Source organism: Dasypus novemcinctus, chromosome X, assembly GCF_030445035.2.
Source record: "Dasypus novemcinctus isolate mDasNov1 chromosome X, mDasNov1.1.hap2, whole genome shotgun sequence".
NCBI classification, from domain to species: Eukaryota; Metazoa; Chordata; class Mammalia; order Cingulata; family Dasypodidae; genus Dasypus; species Dasypus novemcinctus.
The window spans coordinates 109,621,798-109,645,213 of record NC_080704.1 but is presented as its reverse complement, the minus strand read 5'-3'; the positions used below and the strand labels follow the sequence as shown (position 1 = coordinate 109,645,213).

Genomic DNA, 23,416 nt, shown 5'->3' with positions numbered 1-23,416 from the left:
TATTCAGATTTCCTTAAGTTTTACCTAACGTCGTTTTTTTCTGTTCTAGGATCCTATCCAGAATGCCACATTACATTTAGTTGTCATGTGTCCTCAGGCTCCTCTTGCCTTTCCTTGTTTTTGATGACAATGACAGTTTTGAGGAGTACTCGTCATGTATTTTGTAGAATGCCTTTCTATTAGAATATGTCTTTCTCATGTTTAGACTGAGGTTAAGGATATTTGTAAAGAAGAACACAGAGGTAAAGTGGTTATATCAGCCAGGATTCTCTAGGAAAACAGAACCAACAGGAGGTATCTATAAATAGTATGAGATTTTATAAAATTGTCTCACATGACCTTGGGGATGTAGAAGAACAAATTCCATAGGGCAGGCTGCAAACCAGGGACTCTGATGAAGGTCCTTGATGAGTTTCCAGGAGACGCTGGCTGTTCAAAGTAGACATGGGAATTCTCTCTCTGCATGCTGAAATCACTTCCCCTTTTAAGGCCTTAAACTGATTGGAAGAGACATCATTTATTGCTGATGCAATCTCTTCAATTGATTGCAGATGTAACCAGCTATCTATGAAATCTACTCATTGTTGATTAAAGTCCATGAAATGCCCTTGTATTACAAATAGCCCCGTGCTTGCTTGACCAAAAAACTGGCACCATTACCTGGCCGAGTTGATACATTAGCCTAACCATCAAAGTGCCGTTTCCATTACATCATATCAAGGGTACCTGCTATCAACATGATTTATGACTGATGATGTTGAACTTGATGTGGTGTTTCTTATTGCTTATTTAATATCGTTCTAAGTAAAGGAAAGTTAAAATTTTAAATTATTAGCATGAATTATATTATATTGTACAGTGCCACCTTTAAATGAGTATGTAAGAACATTTAAATCATGTAGAATCACTAAATTACACAATCATGTTTTGTAGCTCATGCATGCATATGTATTTTGTTTTTTACTAGAACAGTGGAAATGCTGCACACAAAAAAATAACTCAAGTGTTTTAATTTCATTTCTTTGTATGTGCACATGTGCACATTCTACCAATACCCTATCTTTGGCTTGCTGATGAGTAAGGATTGAATGCAAAATGCGTGTTGCTCTATCTTCCCTTTCCTTCTATGTCATAATTTTCAATGTAAGTGGTTGGCAAGTGTAGGGAAGTAATGCAGGCAAGAAAAGATATGATAGCATTTTGTGGTGGTTTGTGTGTTTTTTTAAGGAATATGATTTGATGTTGGAAATATTGAGCCAAAAGGATAGCCTCTGGCCTGTCAGTGCCCACCCTCTCCTGCCTTACTCGGTTGTGGAATATCTTGCTTCCTTTTATATGCTTTGAGTCTTGCTGAACTCCCATGCATCATGGGTCCACTGAAATTCTGTGCTTATGGGGTATAAGGAACGCTTTGTGAATGGGGACACATACTGCATGTATCTTCTTTGCTGTTCTTTTGCCACTACCATGCTATCTTGATTACTGTTGCTTTATAGGAAGGCTGGAAGTCAGGTATTATCAGTCTTCTGATATTTTTCTTCTTTTTCAAGATTTTTTGGCTGCTATAGTCCCTGTATATTTCCTTATAAATTTGGCAGTCAACTTGTCAATTTCCACACCAAAAAAACTTGCAGGGATCTGAACTGGAATTACATTCAATACATAGATCAATTTGGGAAGAACTGCCACTCTGACAATATTGAGTCATCTGATACATGACTTGATTTATCTCCCCACTTATTTAAGTCTTCCTTGACTATTCTCAACAATGTATTGTAGTGTTCAGTATATAAGTCTTCACATATTTCATAAAATTTATCCCTAAGTATTTCATGTTTTTTAATGCCATTGCAAATGGTATTTTTAAAATTTCATTTTCTAATGTTTATTTCTAGTATATAAAATTTAATTGATATTCGTGCATTGACCTTTTATCCTGAGACCTTGCTAAATTCACCTATTAGTCCTAATTAGTTTTTTTTTTAAAGATTTATTTATTTAATTCCCCCCCCTCCCCTGGTTGTCTGTTCTTGGTGTCTATTTGCTGCGTCTTGTTTCTTTGTCCGCTTCTGTTGTCGTCAGCAGCACGGGAAGTGTGGGCGGCGCCATTCCTGGGCAGGCTGCTCTTTCTTTTCACGCTGGGCGGCTTTTCCTCACGGGTGCACTCCTTGCGCGTGGGGCTCCCCCACGCGGGGGACACCCTTGCGTGGCACGGCACTCCTTGCGCGCATCAGCGCTGCACATGGCCAGCTCCCACGGGTCAAGGAGGCCCGGGGTTTGAACCGCGGACCTCCCATATGGTAGACGGACGCCCTAACCACTGGGCCAAAGTCCGTTTCCCACTCCTAATTAGTTTTTATAGCTTCTTAGGGCATTCTATGTACATGCTCATGATTTTGCTGCAAATAAAGACAGTTTTACCTCTTCCTTTCCCATCTGTATATTTTAAAAAATTTTTCTTTCTTACTTTATTGCACTAACTGAGAATTATTGTTGAATACCAGTGCTGAGTGCAGAGTTCCTTGCATTGTTCCAGATCATAGGAGGAAAATATTGTCTTTTTCTATTAAGTGTGATAACAGCTCTAGGTTTTTTCATAGATGCCCTTTTTCAGGTTAAGGAATTCCTTTCTATTCCTAGTTTGCTGAATTTTGTCATAAATGTTCGTTGAATATTGTAAAAATCTTTTTCTATATCTATTGATATGATCATGTGTTTTTCTCCTTTATTTTTACCAATATGGTGAATTAAATGGATTGATTTTCAAATGTCAAACCAATGTAAACCTCATTTGCTAAGGATGTATTATTATCTTTTTTATATATTGCTGGATTTAATTTCCTAAAATTTTATTAAGAATTTTTGCATCTGTGTTCATGAGGTATAGCTCTCTGTAGTTTTCTTGTAATTTTTTTTGGTATCAGCGTAATTCTGGCCTTGTTATATTTAGAGGAGGCCTTCTCTGTTTTCTGTAACATATTTTAAGTCTTAAATTTTTTCATCCTTGTTTTGTAGTTAACATACAAATCCTTCAAATAGTGTGATGTTCCTGTTTTTGTGGTTATTGTTTGTTTATGTGTTCTTCGTACTGAATTCAGATAAACATTTCCCTATACTTCCTCCGGGACATTTATGATTTGTTTAATATAATTGAGATCATGCACCCTTGTACAGAATTTTGGTGTACATCAGAATCACCTGGGGAGCTTGTGGCGATTACAGATTGTGTGGCCATATTCCTAAAAATTCTGGTTCTGTGGTTGGGACCAGTGTGTTACATTTTCAACGAATGTAACAGGTAGTCTGTTAATACATTTTGAAAAAAAATCTTTCTTATACAGTGTTAAAATATTTTCATGTGCTAAATTTTAGGACTATCACGTCTTTTTTATTTATTTCTAAACTTCAAGTTATATTATCTACAAGTAAAGTTACTTGCCCACAGCTACACTAGGCCAAGAATGCAGGGCTCCTGATTAAATCATAATTAAATAATTATTAAGTGCTGTGTCAAATACTGTGCTAGGCATACCAGGATGAATGAGAAAATGTCTTTGAGAACAGACTAATGAGTGAAATGATAATGCCTAACATTGAGACTCTTTAATATTTTAAACAGGACTATTACCTTTTTCCATTGGAATTGGTTAAGGGTGGGAAGGGGAGTATCTCAGCTTGAAAATTAGATGTGTTTTTGTTTGATTATGTGCAGACAAATTCCTTTATTTTGTATAAGCCACCAACCATGGGCCTTGTTAGAGAACTCACACTAAGTAAGACTTGTAAATTTCAGTATGGTTGTCCTGTGGTACTGGGATGGGGTGTTCAGTGCAAATCACAATCCATTTTCTGGTCCACAGATTATTCTCAGTGTGTTGACACATTCCCCAGGGGACCCAAAATGTATGAGTCTATATGAGACTATATGAGACTATAATCCAATATAAAATGAACTAGAAAAGCTAATGAGTACTTTCCCAAGAACCGTGTAATACAGGGGGGCCCAAGCAGCCCTGGGGCAGTAACTATTTGGGTAGGAATAACTCTGAAGGCGGAGAGGTCCATATTTCTATAGGGTCAAAGGAGAGCTTTGGCCTTTTGGGAACTCCAGAGAATAGAGGGGCTTTGTCACCATAAGGACTTTTATATCAGTAGCTGTCAGCAGAGGGTACAGGGCCCAGCAGGACAGGAGTGCCCAGCACATATAGTAGTAAGCAGCAGATATGCTGGTACTCAGAGAAGGGCAGGACCCTTTTCTCAGCAACCTGAAATTGTTCCTGGGCATAGGTAAGAACCACCTTCAACCCTCCTGAGTAATCTGATAGGAACCAGGGTCCTACTTACTGCAAGTGAGCCAGCGCAACACAGCTCACATACACAATACCTCACCTAATCCACCTGGCATTCCTGTGAGGCAATTATTAGTCCCATTGCACAGATGACAAGGGTGACCCCTATAGCAATGGATCTGTAGTAACTCCCAGCTTGATTCCTTTGGCTATGAGTCCCAGAAGTAACGTGGGCTTTACATACCATTTTACATTGTGACAAAAAGAATTTTAAAGTGTCTTCATTGCCTTCATATGCACACTGAACAATTCAATGGCTTATCATGTATTGTTTTATGTTTTTATTTATTTATTTTTAATGACAGACATAATCCATATCCTCTAAAGAAAAAAGTGGAGATGAGTAAGCAAAGGAAAAAAAAAAAGAGTCACACATTGAGAGCCGTAGAACAGTACAGGGCCCAGGAAAGGGGTAGCAGTGTCCACCTGACATAGTTACACCTAGAGGAAGATGTGGGGATGGGACACACTAGCAGAAGAGTGGCACTCAGAGATACTTATCAGGTGACCGGATCATTTTTGAAAAGATGTGAAACCTATTTTTGACCACCATGCAGGAATAACCATTTTCTCTTCTTTAGTGAACCCACTTTCAGAATTTTCTCTGTGCAAAGATTTTGCTGATATTTAAAAATTTTTTTACAAAAATGGGTTGATACTGTATATATTATCAGTTCTTAAAACTGTTTTCTTTATTATTTTACAATGTATGGTGAACACCTCTTGCATGCACATGGGTGAAAATCACCTATTGAAACATAGAGTGCTGCAGATGGGTTAAAAGGCTGCTGGTAACGAGAGTGACACCTAAGGCAAAGTATCAGCATGAGGTTAAAACACAGAGCCTGGCAAATTCCTACCAGGGAAAGCGGGGCTGGCAATATTCTCATCAGAGAAATCAGAATTGAAGGCCAAAGTATTAAAGATCTGGGATGTCATGTAAGCCTCTTTGGGCCCTACCTCCACCCCTCACCCCCCTGACTCCCCTTTGGCCTCTTGGGGAGAAAGGATCTTGTACATCTATTTGCATCCAGTGAAAACTACCCATTTTCTGTTTTTCCCTTAGCTCTTCCTGAGCCATTGACGTATCACTACATTCTCTCATCTTCTCACTGCTCAAATTCTTTTCCTGTAAGTCATCGTGATAGTCCTCGAGGGAATCATCCATCTCCCTGTCCATTTTTCTTTTTCCTTTCCGGGGCACATAATCTTCAGCTGGATGCTTTCCAGGGGCCCGTGGCTCACTCTCTGGCTTTCCATCAGTTTTCAGCTTGCCCTCATGTTGTGGTTTTCCCACATCTTCTGGCTTTCCCTGCTTTTCTTGCTTTCCCTCATCTTCTAGCTGGCTTCCCCTCCACTTCCAGCTTTTCTTCCTCTTCTGACTTTCCTTCATCTTAAGGCTCTACTTCATCTTCTGGCTTTCCCTCATTTTCCAGTTTTCCTTCATATTCATTGTAAAGTTTTTCCATGTTGAGATTCCCCTCCTTATCCTTCAGGGAATGCGTGTGGGGAGAGCAGACAAAGAGGAGTCAAGGGAGACTAAAGGGCAAGGGAGGTGGGACTCAGATACTTGACATGTTGCCCTTAGTTACCGTTCCCTAACCTGGCTGGGCTCTTCAAGTGTGCCTTCTATAAAGCCCCTTATCCCTCCATTCTTCCCACACATGGAAGCCAGCCATTCCCTGGCAAGTCCTAGAAACATATCTACTTTCCACGTGGTAAGGTGTGTGTGTGTGTATTTGTTGGAGGGTGGGCAGTGGGAGTCCCAAATTCTTCCCAGCTCTTGCCCTCCACACTCATCACCATCCCACTCCCTGGTGCCTGTGCAGTGCCCCCCCCCCAACTGACCTGCAAGGATTCTGGACAGGTGCCTCATCTTTTTCTAGCCTTGCAGAGTGCTGGGAACAACAGATGCACAGGCCTGCAGATAAGACAGGAGATAGGCGCAGGGACCAGGAACTCAGTGTACACAGTCTTTTCCTGAATCCGGATCCTCTTCACCCAGTGTTTCCTTCCCCCACCTCTTCTGCTCGCCCCCTACCCCTACCTCGACAGCTGCCTTTTGTTTTCAGGCTTCAGGTGCCAGGCCAGGATACTTTCCCTACAGTGTTTGGATCTCTGGGTCCTTCTCCTCTGGAGGCCCCCACTAGAAGGTCAGTATTTCCTCCAAGGTTTAGAGTGGGAGAACAGGGTTATTTCCAGAATATGCCTACGTTTCACCATCGCACTGCAAGGGGCTCCCCCCCGCCCCCCACCATTTCTGGCACTAAAATGGACGGGGGACGCAGAGGATAGGTTGTCGAAAAGGCCCGCCGGGCACACTGAAGAATCCTACCCCTGCCCTCGTTTGCTCCCACACTGCTCCCGGATCCCACTCCCCTCCCCTATCTCCATTCTAGCTCTGGGACAGCCGGAATTACGCACCGTGCAACCGACCTCCGGGGCCCAGGGCAGCCCACCGCCCCTGCAGCTCAGATTGCTGGTTGCGCACCGGCGACGCGAATGGATAGCGCTGGGACCAGACCACGGGACAGGCAGGATGGCTCGGGTACTGGGGCCCACGTCGGCGACGGTCAGTTCACAAGAGCACTGCACATCACTGGAGCTTGGTCTCTGGGTCCCCCCATAGGGAACTGGGAAGTGGGGCCTGGGGAGCCTTCCTGATCAGAGTGTTTTACCTGACGCATGTCAGGTCTTCGGTACAGCATCCCTCTCAGATACCCATCATTGCCAGGTATGACAGCTGAGGCACAAGGAGGGTACTCGACGCAGCCAAGTTCCCGCTTGGTTCCTGAGTCTCACAACCCGCTTACAAGAGTAGCTCTTCCTGGCTCCAGAACCCTGGGGTGGTGCCTGCTAGGAAGCTGCACTGCCACCTGGAGAGGCAGTTTTCCTTGGGGTTCTGTTCCCAGGCACCTCTCTTCTCAGTCCACTGGTTGTTTCTTCCTGGGTGATTACTGTCTAAGCACATTCCTCTAAGCACTGAAGACTTCCAAAACTAAGGCTCCAGGTTCTGGCACCTTCCTTGATCCTCAGATCGGTTTTTGTATTCCCACCAGTAATGTAGGAGTGTGCTTGTTTCCCTGATGTGGGCTATGGGTGGGAGGCTGTTTGTCTCTTCATAGATGACCTAAGCTGTTTGTGTCCTGACCTGTGGGTGTGGGACAGTGAGATGCTGCAGCCCTGCCCTTGATGACCATGGCAATGACTCCAGTCCCAGAGAAATAGTTTAGCAATGCAAATTCTATAAAATTCAAATATTCAGGAAAATTGCAAACCAAATGTGCTAAAAGCTTATCTAGACTGTATGAAGTCCATGCTAAAAGCTTACCTAGGATGTGGAAGATATATGCTAATTCAAGTCTATTGCACACTGAAACAAAGAACGATTTGGCCCTTCCTCTGTATGAAAGGAACTCAAAAATCTTGTTGGGGCTTGGAGTTTGGAATGAGAAGCTCCGAGGCTGGCCGGTCGTAAATAAATCATTTTTCCTTCCCAAAAATTATTCCTGAGTCCTGGCCTTTCTATATGAAAACAATCGAACCTCTCAATTTCTACATTAATGGGGGCTCTCCTGGGATTGCAAATGAAGGCCAGAGATGGTAGCATTTTGCTGCCCCTTCCAGATCCCTGAGGAAGCTGGGAGGACTCAGGTGAACCCTAATCATCTGGGCACCCCTGGATTAAATTCAGTCCAGAAAAGATGTGGGCTCCACCAGAATCTTCCCAATGAAAATCGAGGACAATGGAAGGTCTGAAGAGAAAAATTCTGGGAATGAAAAAGAACTCTGAACACAGAAGAAGGAAAGACTCCCTGGGGGAGCATAGTCAGCTTTAATTGCTAGGGTGGGAAGCTGATCACCTCCCGAGAAAGCCCTAGTACCTCCAGAAATTTTGGGGGAATCCATTCTCTTTAGGTCTGGAAAAAGGAGGAAAAAGGGAAAAAGCCTGGTGTTTTGGGTTTGTCTAGCTGCATATGTTAGAATTTAGTACTGGTCTTGTCTCTGCAGAAAATAGTGGCGGCTTGATTATAATAAGAAAGGATGTTCATAGGTTCGAGTCCTAACCTGGAAATTGGTCTGGATTTTGGAAAACTTGGTACAGGAAAATGAATTGGCTTTTCTAGTGACACTTGGTCTGAGTGTAAAGTTAAACAGTGAAAAAGGTCTAGCTGGAATCTTTTGTTGTGGTGCTGAATTGCGAATGAATTCACTTTATATCAGATGTTAATGTTAAGTGTTCTCTCTTTCTAACGTTTGTAATGGCTGCGGGGGCAGCCATGCTGAAAGAGATATATAAAGAACTTGTGGGTCAGATTAATGACTTTTGTACTTCTGTCTGTGTCAGCCCAATGCTGGTGCTGGAGTTGTGTGGTTATGTAAAGTGGTGGAATTTGGTTGAGCTGGGACCCTCCCTTGCCATTGGCAAAGGGGTAAATTGATTATAAGGCAAAACTGTGGAGCCTGAATGTTAGTGCATGCTCTGCTGTCTCGTCTCTGCTCCACCCCTTTGCCGGGGCTTGAGACCCATCCGTGTCTGCGCCACACACCCGGGTTTGTCAGGGTGGCTGGGTCCCCGGGAGGGGTGCTGAATTTGAGTAGGTTCTTTTGGTCCATTTTGGCGGAAAGCTGGAAAGGGGGGAGCAGCTTGCCCCTTTCCAGTGAGTCCACACCTTCTGTTCATAAGCCGCATTCCTATTTGATCGCTGTGCACCCAACTGCCTGGAAGTGGGGAGGTGAAGGGGATGCAGAGCACGATCAAAATAAATGCAATAAATATCTCCCCCTAAGGTGTCAAAGGCCAAAATAAATTTAATTCTGCCCAGGTTCTGCTTTTCCAAATCTCTCTGTGAGACTATGCAGAAATGCTTTGTAATGTTTTTAACCGATGTAAGCTCGTCTAAAGGAAGGAGGCTATTGCTTGGAAACAATAGACCTCTAATCTCTTGATAGCCTTTTTAATGGTCTGGCTGGGAATGTCAGCAGTGGGGGTCTAAAACTACAGAGGAAAAAAAAGGGGATAAACCGCCACTTTAAAATCTGTGTTTGGCTTTTGTCAGTCGCTGGCTCCTAAGAAGTCATGGTAAATGGTAGTTTAAAAATGAATCTTTAAATGCCAATACTTTATTGCTGGTGAATTAAATGCATACTCGCAGATGAGAATTTGTTTCCTTACTAGGAAAAGGCAGAACTTCACAGGATTGTTACTAATAAAATTCTTGTAATTTAATAAAGGTATCCAATTCACCTTAAGGTTAAAGCTTAATGAAAACTGTAACTAAGAGTTAAGATCATTTATAGATGCATTTATATTATAAAACAGCAAAAGGATAACTGAAATTATAACTGGGTGAATTTAGCCTGAACCTATCATTGTAAGTGTAAATTCTAAACTCACCTTACTTTCGTTTATGATCACTTCAAGCCTAGCTTCACCCCTTGCCTTTACTTATGGTTATTTCATAACACCTTTTGCCCCTATGGCTCGGGGAAAAGCAAACATGAAACATCCCTGTCTCCTGTCCTACTGGTATTAATAACCCTGCTTTCTCTCATGATTCCACGTGGGAACTAAATTGCTGCCTGGTGGAATTCTTAACTCTCGAGGTTTAACATCCACTGGAGTTTTTTCATCTCCAAGGACTGAAAAAATAAAGGAGGCCTCCTGCCTTGACTGTCAGGGTTTCTTAGTAAAATACAAAGTTCTGAAACAAAAGAAAATTGTGTTAAAACATTGGGAACATTTTGGTTACAAGCCATTAGTTAAGAAACAAAAATCTTGTGCAAAACTGCATGGTTATAGTGCAAGTTAAGAAAAAACCTTTTAGAAATCTTCAATTATTTTGCAGTCACACTTGTTCTGTAAAAAAAGAAAAGTTTTGAATAACTAAGTTGTGTTTCTGTGTCAAACTATTCATGTCTGCCTATTTGCTCAAATTGTTGGGGTTAAATATGCAGTTATATAAGTAAGATATATATTCCTAAAATCCAAATTAAACTAAATGGTATATAAAATAATGCAAATTATAAGTAACATCAACAGGTTGTGTTTCTGTGTCTATTTGTGTCTGCCTATTTGCTCAGTGTATATCTTCATACACTGGGATAATATCAAATTAACACATGAAAATTCTTAAAAGAGCTCTATTCAAATTGCTAAAAATTAAATATGCAGTTATATGCATGAATAAATATTCCTGGAGCCCAAATTAGACTAAGCAGGATGAGAAGGTCACATAGAAATCTGATTATAGGAACTATTGGGAAAGGGCCTACTCTTTGCAAGAGCAGAACTAGGTGTGCCAGGTTCCATCTACTAGGCCGGGGAATTAAGAATCAGTCTGCCCTGTAATTCCCAGTTTAAACCTTTGACAGCCTTAAAATAAGGGTGGTTAGTGGTTCTGTTTCCAAATTTCAGTAAGTAAAGGAAGGTCCATAAAAGCTATGGAGAGATCTTTCCTGGATTATGATTAAACAAATTATGTGATTGTAATGTGTTTCGGAACCTGGTAGTCAGTATGCTTTTAAAAAATTATTCAGTTTCAGAACTTAAAGAAAAGGGATTTTAGCTTCCTGTAAAGAAAAGAAAGCGAACATTCCTTGCATAATCTATAATGGTTTCAATTTTATTTAGCTTGGGTGTAATCTCCCCTAGTCTATTTTCTTAAAGATTTATTTTCTCTCCCCTCCCTCCCCACCAGTTGTCTGCTCTCTGCGTCCACTTGCTGCGTGTTCTTTTTGTCCACTTCTGTTGTCGTCAGCAGCACGGGAATCTGTTTCTTTTGTTGTTGTTGTGTCATCTTGTGTATCAGCTCTCCGCTGTGTGGCACCATTCCTGAGCAGGCTGCACTTTCTTTCATGCTGGGCGGCTCTCCTTACGGGGCACACTCCTTGCACGTGGGGCTCCCCTATGTGGGGACACCCCTGCGTGGCAGGGCACTCCTTGCATGCATCAGCACTGCACGTGGGCCAGCTCCACATGGGTCAAGGAGGCGGGGGGTTTGAACCAAGGACCTCCCATGTGGTAGACGGACGCCCTAACCACTGGGCCAAGTCCGCTTCCCTGAATGTGATCTTTTAATATCCTATTTAGGTGTAGCAAAACTGAATCAGAGTAGGCCTTCATCTGTATTACTTTAGGACTTATAAAAAGCCAGAATTAGAGAAACAAGGGTACTGCCAGTAGATGGGTAGCAGAGGTGCAAGTTAAGGAACACCAAGGATTGTGGCAAGCCAGCACAACACTACAGACTTTAGGAAGAAATCTTTAGTCCATGACTTGATTTTGGACTTCTAGCCTCCAAAACCATGAGACAGTAAACTTGTTTTTAAGCTAAACAGTGTGTAACATTTGTCTTACCTGCTTGGCAAACTAAGATAATGATGTACTTTGAAATTTTCACTAACGTTATATAGATGAGAAGTAGTATATCAATGTTGTTTTACTTTGCATTTCTCTATGTTTAAAGACAATTTTAATATCTTTCTTTGTGAATTGTTCTTTTCTGTATTTTCCTTTTGGGTTGTTGGTCCTTCCCCCCCCTCATTTTTCAAGTGTTCTTTATATATTAACTATATAAGGTCTTTGTTGTTTATGTTGCTGTTTTCTTTCTCTATTTTTTGTCATGCACTAAAGAATTATGTAGTCAAATTTATCACTTTTCTTTTATTGCCTCCAAATTTTGATTCAGTTATAAAATCTTTTCCTACATTGAAATTAAAGAGAAATCCATCCATGTTTCCTTCTAATAACTCATATGGTTATATTTTTTTACATTTAGAATTTATACTTGGGTATTTGTGAAGTTTTGGATCTAATTTCTTTTTTCCAAGGCTAATCAATTGTTCCAGAACCATTTATTAAAAAGTCCATCTTTGCCCCACTGAATTAAGATGCACCATTTTTACATACTAAATTTCCATATGTACTTGCGAAGCATTCTGGGCTTTCTAATCTGTTCCTTTGGTCTGTTTGTTATTCATGCACTAGTTTTAATTACAGATAATTTATAGCAATTCTAATATCTGGTAGAGTTAATCCCCTCACCAGCTTTTCTTTTTCATCTTTTTTTCCTATAGGTTCTTGAATGTTTTGTTTTTCTATATGAATTTTAGTATTAACTTGATTTAGACCCATTTTAACCAATTATTGATCATATCCACTCAGATGTAAATGCTCTGTCCCCAGGTATTTCATCCCTTCTCCACACACCAGACCCCCTTCCCTTGTTTCCCTTGTCTTAACAGATGGTCACAGAATCCACACAGTTGTCCACCCAAGAATCTGGAAACCATCCCTGACTCCCTCTCCATCCGTCATGCAGTAATTTTTTTTCCTCAAAACTAGAGCAGGTGTAGGTGTCACTAAGCAATCTGACATCCTTTTCTAAATACCTCTGTATCCTTCCACTTCTCTCCCATTTCCACTCTTGCTACCCTTTTTCAGGCAATCAACTCATCTCTGCTGGTCTACTTCACTTTCTGGTTTTGCTAACTCAAGTTTTGCTCTCCTCTAATAGACTAATCTTCCCAAAACATTATATATGATTATGTCGTTCCCCCTGCCTTTTCCTGTTTCATCCTCATTATAGCCCTTGAATTAGGTAGGTCATAAACATTCTCTAATATAGAAACCGCAGTGCTGATGTGCGCAAGGAGTGCCGCGCCACGCAGGGGTGTCCCCCGTGTAGGGGAGCCCCACGCGCAAGGAGTGCGCCCGTAAGGAGAGCCGCCCAGCGCTAAAGAAAAGTGCAGCCTGCCCAGGAATGGCGCTGCCCACACTTCCCGTGCTGCTGACGACAACAGAAGTGGACAAAAGAAACAAGACGCAGCAAATAGACACAGAGAAGACAGCCGGGGGAGGGGAGGGGGAATTAAATAAATAAATAAATCTTTAAAAAAAAAAAAAGAAACCACTCCAGAAGTCAGGATAAAGAGAACCGTAAACTTAGGCTGATTATTATAAATCAACTTTTAGCAGTTACTGAATATCTATAGTAAATTTTGAATTTTGAGATAAGTGCCTGTTGGATATTTAAACATTTGGAGGCCACATTTCCAGATGGAATGACTGTCTTGCAAAGCTATGAATTTTAATGCCTGCTTCCACCCAGTTTGGAAGTTCAGTGCATTTTCTTTCAAAGTCCCCTTGAATAGAACAAACTGGCAAGGAAAGACAAGAAATTAATAAAAAGTAATGATAAAGAAGCTCTAGTTCTTAAACATGAGAGCTTGTAATAATAAAACCGTGTAGCACTGGCTTCCAAATAGAAATCTAACTGAAGACAAAAATGCTCTTCCACTCACCTAGGTTTTAGTTGGCTTTTAATATATGTATAAGGTACCCTTTCAACATAGTACCAAAACCCCCAGCCTATTCAATACATTTGACTTTTTGCTCCAGCATCAAATATATGTGACTCTACCATCTCAGGTCTCTAAACACGAGGGAAGATATTTCATCTGTTATCCTGATAATGTAGATGGTTACTGTAAAACACACATTTTAACAACCAGTTCCATTATTTACTATGGAGATCACAAGCTAAAATTCAAGCTTTGCCACTTACTAATTGTGTGAACTTGGAAAAGTCCCTAAAACTCTGTGAGCCTTAGTTTTCTCCTCTGGAAAAATGGGAATATTATCTGCATCATGGGATTATTGTGAATTCTAAATAAAAACAGCCAAATAAAACATCTGGCATATAGTTCAACAAATGCTAGATCTTTTCAACCTCATGTTCACATTCTGTAAAAGACATGACTTTGCAATAAAATTTTGCGAAGCTATTATCATTTGAAAATGTAATAGGAGAAAGCATAAACAAGCTCATATTATATAGGATAGTTTCAGTGACTCTAGAAGACCAATAGATTATGAGGTAGGAGTGAGAACACATTTCACCAGCAGTTGCTCCTCCGATCCATTATTTTATCTTTCAAAACTTCTGGGAAGCAGAGATATATGAGATATAGAAACACAAGGCATTATGATGGTGCTTCTGTCTGTCCAGACAACTGGAGTCAGGAAAACTTCTCTGGGTGGATCTCCCATAAAAGGACCTCCCATAAAAGAACCATCAATACTGACTGTCCTTGGTTGAGTCACTCCCTATTTATTAACATTGCCTTTGAAACACACTGGAGAATAGACAGGTCTTTAAATCTTGGGCAGTCAGTATGATTTATTGTATATTCACTGGACTGTGTCAGGTTGGGGGAGACACAAAGGCCAACCACAAGGAAACGGTACTCTCCCTCTAGAGACCTCTGGGAACCTCACCATTACTGAGTGCTTGCCATGTGCCCACATGGATCCAGCTACTTTATGTAGGCCATGGGTCACAATACACACATGTATCTCCTTGCTCTGTCAGCTGAGAGGGCCTAGAAGAAATGATACCCCAGTAGCAATGAGTACACCTATTACCCAGACCTTGTTTTTTAATACTATCTTCCAATAAATGGAACCAAGGCTCCTTGGAGAAATGGCTGATTACAGATCTGGGGCAGGAAATATACAAGGGTGGAGCATCTCATAGTGCCAGAAAGAAAGTACTAAAAAAAGAAATAAAAGCAAAAAAACACAATTATGGAGCTATACTAAAGGGATGCTAAAAGAGCTCCTAATGACCCTAACTGGAACAATTTAAAGGAGTATTGGAGTATAACCCAAAGTATAAAATTTGAGTCTATACTGATGTAAATAAATACTGAATACCTAAATAAATGAGAAGAGACATATATCCTAGGAAGAATTCCAAATAATCTTTGTAGATACTCTGAACCTTAAGGAGGTAGAGCATAACTCCCCACTCTGTAAGTGCAAAATGTGAACAGAAAATTTCTTTCAGAGGACAGTATGGAAAGGGAAAAGTAAAAGAATTCTACAGTGGAGAAACCTGACAAATACCACCTCAATCAGGTGGTAATTTCAACATTGATAAGTCATAGTGACAGTATGTACCCTTGATATGGTGACCTGAAGCATAAAAAGGATAGTAGGGAAAAACTGAGGAAAACTGAATAAAGTATGGAATTAGTAAATGGTAACGTATCAATACTAGTTCATTGTGACAAATGTACCATAGTAAAAGATGTTTATAATAGGGGAGACTGGATATGAGGTATATGGAAACTCTTTACTATCTTTGCAATAATTCTATAAATTTAAAACTCATTTAAAATAAAAGTTTATTAAAGTAAAAAACTCTTAAGAAAATAAAAGGGAAATGAAGAGCCAGGGTGAAAAAAACTGTGTAGATAGATGGGTCTGTTAAAAATGATACAGCATACAAACAAGAAAAAATAAGACAAAAGAAAAAAGAAAAATTTAAAAATTAAAATGGAACAGCAGGGCCTAGCAGGAATTTTCTGGGAGGCAACTCCTTCTAAGGAAAAAATACTAGCAGAAAAGAAATTCATAGGTGGGAATAGCACAGCATCTAATCACTCATATTATTCTCCTGGTTCAGTGCCTAGTATCTGAATCTGGTGGAGATGGCTGTATGCAAACACACACACACATAACCAACAAAAGACATGGAAGGGAGTATTTTTTTAAGAACTCTGAAAAGTATCTCAGCTCAAGTGACAATTGGGTACTACCCACCTGGGTTAATGTAACTCTGTTGTTGATAGAGAGGGATTCTCTTCCCTTCTGTTGCGACACAGTGGTGCTTTAGACTATCATGGTCTTCTCCCGTCAGCAGCGGTAAAGGCCTTTAAGACTCATGAGAAGGGGCACAGTGCTCAGCAGACAGGGCAGTACCCAAGAGAAGGTGATACCTTCCTTTCAGCTGCTTGCACAGAAATGGATTTTACCTGTCATTTCAAGTTCTGACAGTAAGAATTTTAACTGCTTTTATAAGCTCACTGAATCAACATTTCTTTTGATTGCTTGTTATGTATTGTTTTCCTTTTTTTTTTTGAAGGTACTGAGTGGGGGCTAGGGACTGAACCTGGGACCTCATATATGGGAAGCCAGCACAGCACTCAACCACTTGAGCCACATCTGCTCCCATTCCTTTTTTTAAATCTTTTATTATTTCTTCATAACAAAAGTAGTTTTCTTTAAGAAAAAATTGGACAGATGAGCAACAAAACAAAAAAAAAAATCACCCACAGATAATCACTGTTAATTTTCTAGAGGACACAGCTTTCAGAGATTTTTTTCTGTGCATAGTTTACTAGATATCTTTGTAGTTTTATAAAAATGGACTGATGCTGTATATATGGTCTGCAAACTAATTTTTAAAAAATTTAACAATGCACCATTAACATTTTTTCCATGCAATGGATGAAAATCCTCAACTGAAACACAAAGCACTGCAGTTGGATCAAAAGGCTGCTGGTAATGGGAGGGACACCTAAAGCAAAGTATCAGCATAAGGTTAAAGCATAGAGCCTAGCAAATGCCTGCCAGGGAAATGCAAGGAATAAGAAAGCAGAGCCCACAATGTTCTAATCAGACAAACCCTAAGTGAAGGTCAAAGGCATTACACATAAGGAATGTCTTCAAAGCCCCTTTGTGGGGCCCTACAGCCACCCCTGAGCTCCCTTGGGCCCCTCGGGTGGAAAGGATTCTGTAAATTTTTTTGCATCCACATAAACCCCCCCAGTTTCTGCTTGGTTTTTCTCACCTCATCCTCCACCCTAGCCATCTCATCAAATTCTCTTATCATCTCCTCATTGCTCAAATGCATATCGTGTATGGCCTCCTTGTATTCCTTAAGGTGCTCAGCCAGTCCTTTATTAGTTTTTCTTTTTGCTTTTCTGGGTACATCATCGTCAGCTCCGCGCTTTCCTGCAACCCTTGTTTTGCTGTCTGGATTTCTTTCTTCTTTTGGGTTTCTTGCATTTTCTGACTTTTCCTTGTCCTTCAGCGTTTCCTTATCTTCTGTCTTTTTCTTATTTTCTGTCTTTCCCTCATTTTCTAACATTTTCTTGTCTTCCAAAGTACAAGCTACTTCTGGCTTTCCCTCATCCTGTGACTGTTCTTCGTTTTCCATCTTTCCTGGTTCTTCAGGTTTTATTTCATTTTCATTGTAGAGTTTTTCCATGTTGAGATTTTCCCCTCCTTGTCCTGTCCTGGGGGGGTGGGGGGGAGAGGCAAGGGAGGGGAGGAGACAAAGAGGAGACAAGGGAGACTGAGGACATAGAGATGGAATGCAGGTCCTGATAGTACTTACATCTCTTGACCCTTGACAGGGTTTCTGCTGGGCCCTCCAAATGTGCCTTCTGTCTGCACCGTACCCCCACCACTTACCCCACACGTGAGCCAACCATTTCCCTGACAGGCCAAGCCACCATCTCTACCCTCAGCGGGTGAGAGTGAGGGGTGTGCGCGCGTATGTGTTGGGAGGTGGGGCCTCCAAATTCAGCCCAGTCTTGCCCTCCACACTCACCACCACCCCACCCTCCGGTGCCTGCACAGGGTTCACCCACCTCACTGACCTGCCACAGGGTTCACCCACCTCACTGACCTGCAAGGATTCTGGGCAAGTTCCTTCTCTTTTCCTAACCTCGAAGAGTGCTGGGACAACAAATGCGCAGGCCTGCAGACAGACAGGAGTAGGAACGGGCACTCAGCGGACACAGAGGATCACAGACCCCCTTCCTGAATCCGGGTCCTCTCCCACCCGTTTCCTTCCCCCATCTCCTCCGCCCCCTCCCCGCCCCCCGCCGCCGCCATTTGTTTTCAGGCCTTGGGCGCCAGACCAAGGTGTTTTCCGAAAACTGTTGGGTCTCTGTGTCCCCTTCTCCCAGAGGCAATCTGCCTCCCTACCCTCGAAGTTGACTTTTCCCTCTATGCCCGGAATGGCGGAAGGGTGGTGTAAGTTATTTCTACTGTCGCACCGCTGAGGCTTCTGCAGCCCACCATAACCGGCTCCAAAATGGACGGAGAGCAGAGAGGAGGAAGTGCCGAGAAAGCTGACCCGGATACTAGAATTGCCCGCCTCCCCTCCCTCCGCCCAGTGGCCGCTGGCCACTATAACAGCCAGCCATCTCTACCTATATTTGAGGTAGCTTCCCTCGACCACTCTCGGTCCGTACCGGTTCCCCTCTCCCATTCCACTTCCGCAGGAAGCGACGAAAACCCTTACGCTGACCTGAAAGAATCTGAAGCAACAATGAAGAGTCCAAGAACGCGAGCTTACTGCGCCGAGACCCTCTGCGGGGAGGGCTGGCTGGGGAAGCGGGGCCTACGTCAGAGCCAGGCAGGTCACGTGGGCGCCGCGCGTCACGTGGAGCTCCGCCCCCCTAGTCCCACACACAGGGGCTGGAGCTTGCCTGAGGCCCTTCACCCGCCTTAAACCGGTGTCCTCTCTACTTTCTGGGCAGTAAAGTCCCTTTTCTCTTGCAGACAAGTTGGCCAAAGAAAGAATTTTAATGAAAACCACAGAGGCTTTTTTTTTCTTATCGATTGTTCGGTCGGGTGGGTGGTGGGGGAGAGGTCTTGACAACGTCGCTCTTAACTTGGAAAGAACAGACTCACCCAATGAAATAGGATAAATAAGAACTTAAGTTGCCAGATACAAAAATATTGTGCAAATAGTAGAATATTGCACTTCATTTTGAGAACATATTAGGAAATTTTTTCCAAATAAAGGACTAAAGCTTCACGCAATGTGGATGAATTACACAAACATAAAATTGAGTGAAAGACACAAAACAGCATACAGCATACCATATGATTTTAAGAACAGGCAAAATTAATATTTAGTGTTAGAAATCAGGATAATGGTTCTACTTCAGATGAATAGTGACAGAATGGACACAAGGGCAGTTTCTGGAGTGTAAATGTGTTTTTTGTATGTACTTGTTACACGGTAGTGTTCACTTTATGAAAGTTTATCATGCTGTACACTTATGATTTGTCCACTGTTTCATATGTATGTTATACTTCAATATAAAGTTTATTTAAAAAAACAAACAAAAAACAAAGTTCTTTTTTTCCTGACGTACACAAACATAAATTTTCTAATAAATATTTAGATCTAAAAAATTTAATTATAATTGAAGCAGAGTAAAAGAAAGATTAATTTTTCTTAAGTGAGAAGAATGAATATACGAACAGGACAATGGCCAGACCATATGACAACAAAATTGGGATCCACAATCCCTGCAGTACCAGCCTAAGAAGCCAAAATACAGCCTTTTACAGCAAGCATTGTTCAGGATTTAATCAAGCCTGCCAGTTTTCCTCTTTTTTGCCTTGCTTCCAACCTAAGAACCAGAGAAACCAGATATACTCCCCAAACCCATCGCATAAGAGGTCCTGCTTCTAGTTAGCCTGCCTCCAGCTTCTGCACGCAAACCTTCAGTCAGAGCTGACCTTAAATCCTCTCCTTTTTTTTCCTACTGTAAAGCCAACCCCACTCCCCTACTTGCCTTTGCGTTTCTGCCAAATATAAGTGATAGCGGCTGACTTCCTTGCTTTAACAAGGCCCGAATAAATAGCCTCTATTTTTATTTGGGCGGTCTTCACTTACTTCCATATAAGGTTGTGGTGTGGGAGACCTTTAAATACACAACAAGGAGATGAGCAATTAAGGAAAAGTTTTTAGATTTGACTACATGAAAATTTCTAATTGAGATATGTTGAGGGATTGGGGATACATTCATTGTACCCTGCTCTTGTTGATTAATTATATTGGTATAAATTTTCTGAGGGGCAGCTTTATAAATTGTTTTAACATAAAAATATTTGGTCTTTTGCCCTTTAATGCCACTTCCAGTATTTACCCCCAGGGATAATGAATGAAGTACTAAAATATGATCTTACAAGGATGTAAGTGCTTTAAAAATTCCCATAACAATTCTTTATCTTGCATTTATTCTTTGCTGGTACTGGGGTTGTAATAGTAATTCAGTTGACTTAGTTTATTACAGAAAAAAAAATTGGAAACGTCACATGTGTCCATCAATAGAGATTTAGTTACATAATCTTAGTACATTTTTGTTTACCCTGGGTATCTCCGGGTGGTTGGTTTGGAATAATAATTAATCCTTACATATTGGGCACTCAGTACCCCTTAAAAATATTTATTAACTTGCCATCATCCCAAGTTACTATGAATGGTAGGACACAAAGTGCAAGCATAAGGATGTGGTATTGCCCTCAAGAGAGTGCCATCTCAGTGCCAGGCACTATGCTAGCTACCTTGCCTATGGTGATACACTATTTCATTTATCCCTGATGGGAGAACTTCAGCGAAGCAGTATGATTTATAAAGCTACCATCTTTTTTTTTTTTTAAGATTTATTTATTTATTCCCCCCCCCCCCCCCCCGTTGTCTGTTCTCTGTGTCTATTTGCTGCGTCTTCTTTCTTTGTCCGTAAAGCTACCATCTTAATTAAATTTAGTACTGGAACAAGCATTGTAAGAGGAATAAACTAGGAGAGAGCCTATTAACACACTGGTCTTAGTTTTCCAGGGCTGCTGTAGCAAATACCACAGAAGTATTGGCTTAAACAACAGGAATTTATTGTCTCATAGTTTTGGAAGCTAGAAGTAAAAAGAATCAAGGTATCTGAAGGTCATGCTTTCTCTGATTTCTGAAGCATTCTGGTGGTGGTTTGCCAGCAATCCTCCCTCCATCAAATGGCAATCTGTCTCCTTCTGATTCCTCTTCACTCCTCCTACCTTACCCAAATTTCCCTTGCTTATAAAGATTTCAGTCATATTGGATTAAGGCCCACAGTGATTCAGTTTGGCCTCATCTTAATAGGATCTTTAAAAATCTTATTTACATATGAGTCCATATCCATATGATTGGGGATTAGGACTTGAACATGTCTTGTGGGGAAATAGTTCATTCCCCCACAAGGCTCAAGTACAAAAGTTTTCAATATGTGAAAAGCTGGCATTTCTGATCAACCGTGAAGTATAGGTTATTAAAGAAATTATATTTGTATAATTAAATATTTGAGGGAAACTGAAGAGACTTATTTTCTGACTTACAATAAAATTCTTTTCACATTAGGCAATAAATAAATAACATCCGTATTAGAAAGGAAGAAGTAAAACTATCTTCATTTACAGGTGACATAATCTTGTATATAGAAAATCCCAAGGAATCCATTAAAAACCTATCAGAACTAATAAATGAGCCCAGCACTGTGGTAGAATACATGATCAATATGCATAAAAACAGTTGTGTTTCTATACACTAGCATAAACAATCCAGAAAGGAAATTAAGAGAACAATTCCATTGAAATTATTATCATAAAACATAAAGCATTTAAAATTTAATAAAAGAAGTCCAAGTCTTGTACACTGAAAATTACAAAATGGTGTTAAAAGAGATTAAAGAAAGCCTAAATAAATAGAACAACAGCTATGTTCGTGAATTGGAAGACTTATTATTGTTAAGATGGTAACATTCCCCAAATTGATCTACAGATTCAGTTCAATCCCTATTAAAATCCAAGCTGGTTTCTTTGCAGAAATTGACAAGCTAATCCCAAAATCCATATGGAATGTGCAAGGAGCATAGATTAGATAAAACTATCTTGGGAGCAGATGTAGCTCAGTGGTTGACCACCTGCTTCCCATGTATGCAGTCCTGGGTTTAATCCCCAGTACCTCCTAGAAGACAAACATAAAAACGAAAAAACAATCTTGAAAAAGGACAAAATTGGAGACCTCACACTTCCTGATGTCAAAATTTATTATAGGGAAGCTGATGTAGCTCCGTGCTTGAGCACTGGCTTCCCCTGGCACCTCAAAAAAAAAAAAAAAAGGCTTACTGTAAAGTTACAGTAATCAAATCAGGATGATACTGGCATATGGATAGATTTATAGATCATTGGAATAGAATTGAGTGTCCAGAAATAAACCCTTACATCAATGGTCATTTGATTTTCAACCAGTGTGCCACAACGATTCAATGGGGAAAGAAATCTTTTCAACAAATGGTGTTGGGAAAACTGGACAGGAACATGCAAAAGAATGAAGTTGGATCCATACCTTATACCATAAACAAAAATTAACTCAAAATGAATTAAAGACCTATACATAAGAGCTTAAACGATTAAACTATTAGAAGAAAACATAGGCATAAATCCTCATGACCTTGAATTAGACACTGGTTTTCTAGATATAACTCCCAAAAGCACTAGATCCCTTAGTTGAGATATTATATAGGCATTTGGGTGTGTAGAGCTGGAACTCGGAGAAGAGAAGTGTACTCAAGGTAGAAATGTGTGAAACTGGAGTAGAGACATAAATCACCTGAATGTAAATGGTAATTGAAGTCATGGGCATGGATAAGATTACCTAGGAATACAACGTAGGAAAAAAATTCTCAATTTAGGCTGCAGACTGAAATCTCCTGAGATTTCCAGGTTCCACTTCCAAATATTCTGATATGATTTTAAAAATTTAATTTAAAAATTTTTATGGAAATTTAATAAAAGCAAACACAATAGTATAATAAAACTCCATGCACACGTTACCTAGCTGTCGCAATTATCAATATTCTGCCATTTTTCATTTTATATCCCCAACCACTTTCCATCTTCGTTTGATTATTGTTTATCTTAGTAGTAATAGTTTTCAGTTATTTTTAAAATTTCACTTCTTAGTTTACATTCATTAACATTCACTCATTTGGGATGCAGATTTATTAATTTTGACAATGTATATGGTTGTATAAACACCGTCAAAAGCATGATACAGTAGGAGACCAGCAGCCATCAAAATTTCCTCTTGTTCCAATCCAATGTCCACATAGAAGAGGTGGCATTGGATTGGGAAAAGTGGACATGGTGGACGATGGGTATGGGGAAAGGCAGGAAGAGATGAGAGGTGGAGGCGTCTTTGGGACATGGAGCTGCCCTGGATGGTGCCTCAGAGGTAATCACCGGACATTGTAAATCCTCACAGGGCCCACTGGATGGAATGGAGGAGAGTATGGGCCATGATGTGGACCATTGTCTATGAGGTGCAGAGGTGCCCAAAGATGTACTTACCAAATCCAATGGATGTGTCATGATGATGGGAACGAGTGTTGTTGGGGGGGGGGGGAGAGGGGGGGGTGGGGGGGTGGGGTTGAATGGG

The 23,416-nt window shown here is 40.8% G+C and overlaps 1 protein-coding gene, 1 non-coding gene and 1 pseudogene across 14 annotated transcripts; all 3 read right to left on the bottom strand.

Annotated features, from left to right (window-relative positions):
• Positions 1-386: 386 nt before the first annotated feature.
• Positions 387-6,899, bottom strand: LOC101414914 (uncharacterized). The gene is made up of 3 exons (XR_011647986.1): positions 6,774-6,899; positions 6,198-6,270; positions 387-497 (listed from the first exon to the last, which is right to left on the bottom strand). It is a non-coding gene; the product is annotated as an uncharacterized protein (transcript).
• On the bottom strand, positions 5,015-5,947 carry LOC139436102 (transcription elongation factor A protein-like 3; annotated as a pseudogene).
• An 8,626-nt stretch (positions 6,900-15,525) lies between the features above and the next one.
• On the bottom strand, positions 15,526-18,583 carry LOC101413286 (transcription elongation factor A protein-like 4). Of its 13 annotated transcripts, none has more exons than XM_071213278.1 (3): positions 18,461-18,583; positions 17,825-17,905; positions 15,526-17,438 (listed from the first exon to the last, which is right to left on the bottom strand). In XM_071213278.1, the coding sequence occupies exon 3, from the start codon at positions 17,408-17,410 to the stop codon at positions 16,847-16,849; it is 564 nt and encodes a 187-aa protein (XP_071069379.1). In that variant the 5' UTR covers positions 17,411-17,438; positions 17,825-17,905; positions 18,461-18,583; the 3' UTR covers positions 15,526-16,846. The 13 variants fall into 13 exon arrangements, with proteins under 13 accessions (XP_071069379.1, XP_058147359.1, XP_023447824.1 ...); XM_058291376.2 differs by having other exon boundaries at positions 15,526-17,433; XM_023592056.3 differs by having other exon boundaries at positions 17,834-17,905.
• Between the last annotated feature and the right edge of the window lie 4,833 nt (positions 18,584-23,416).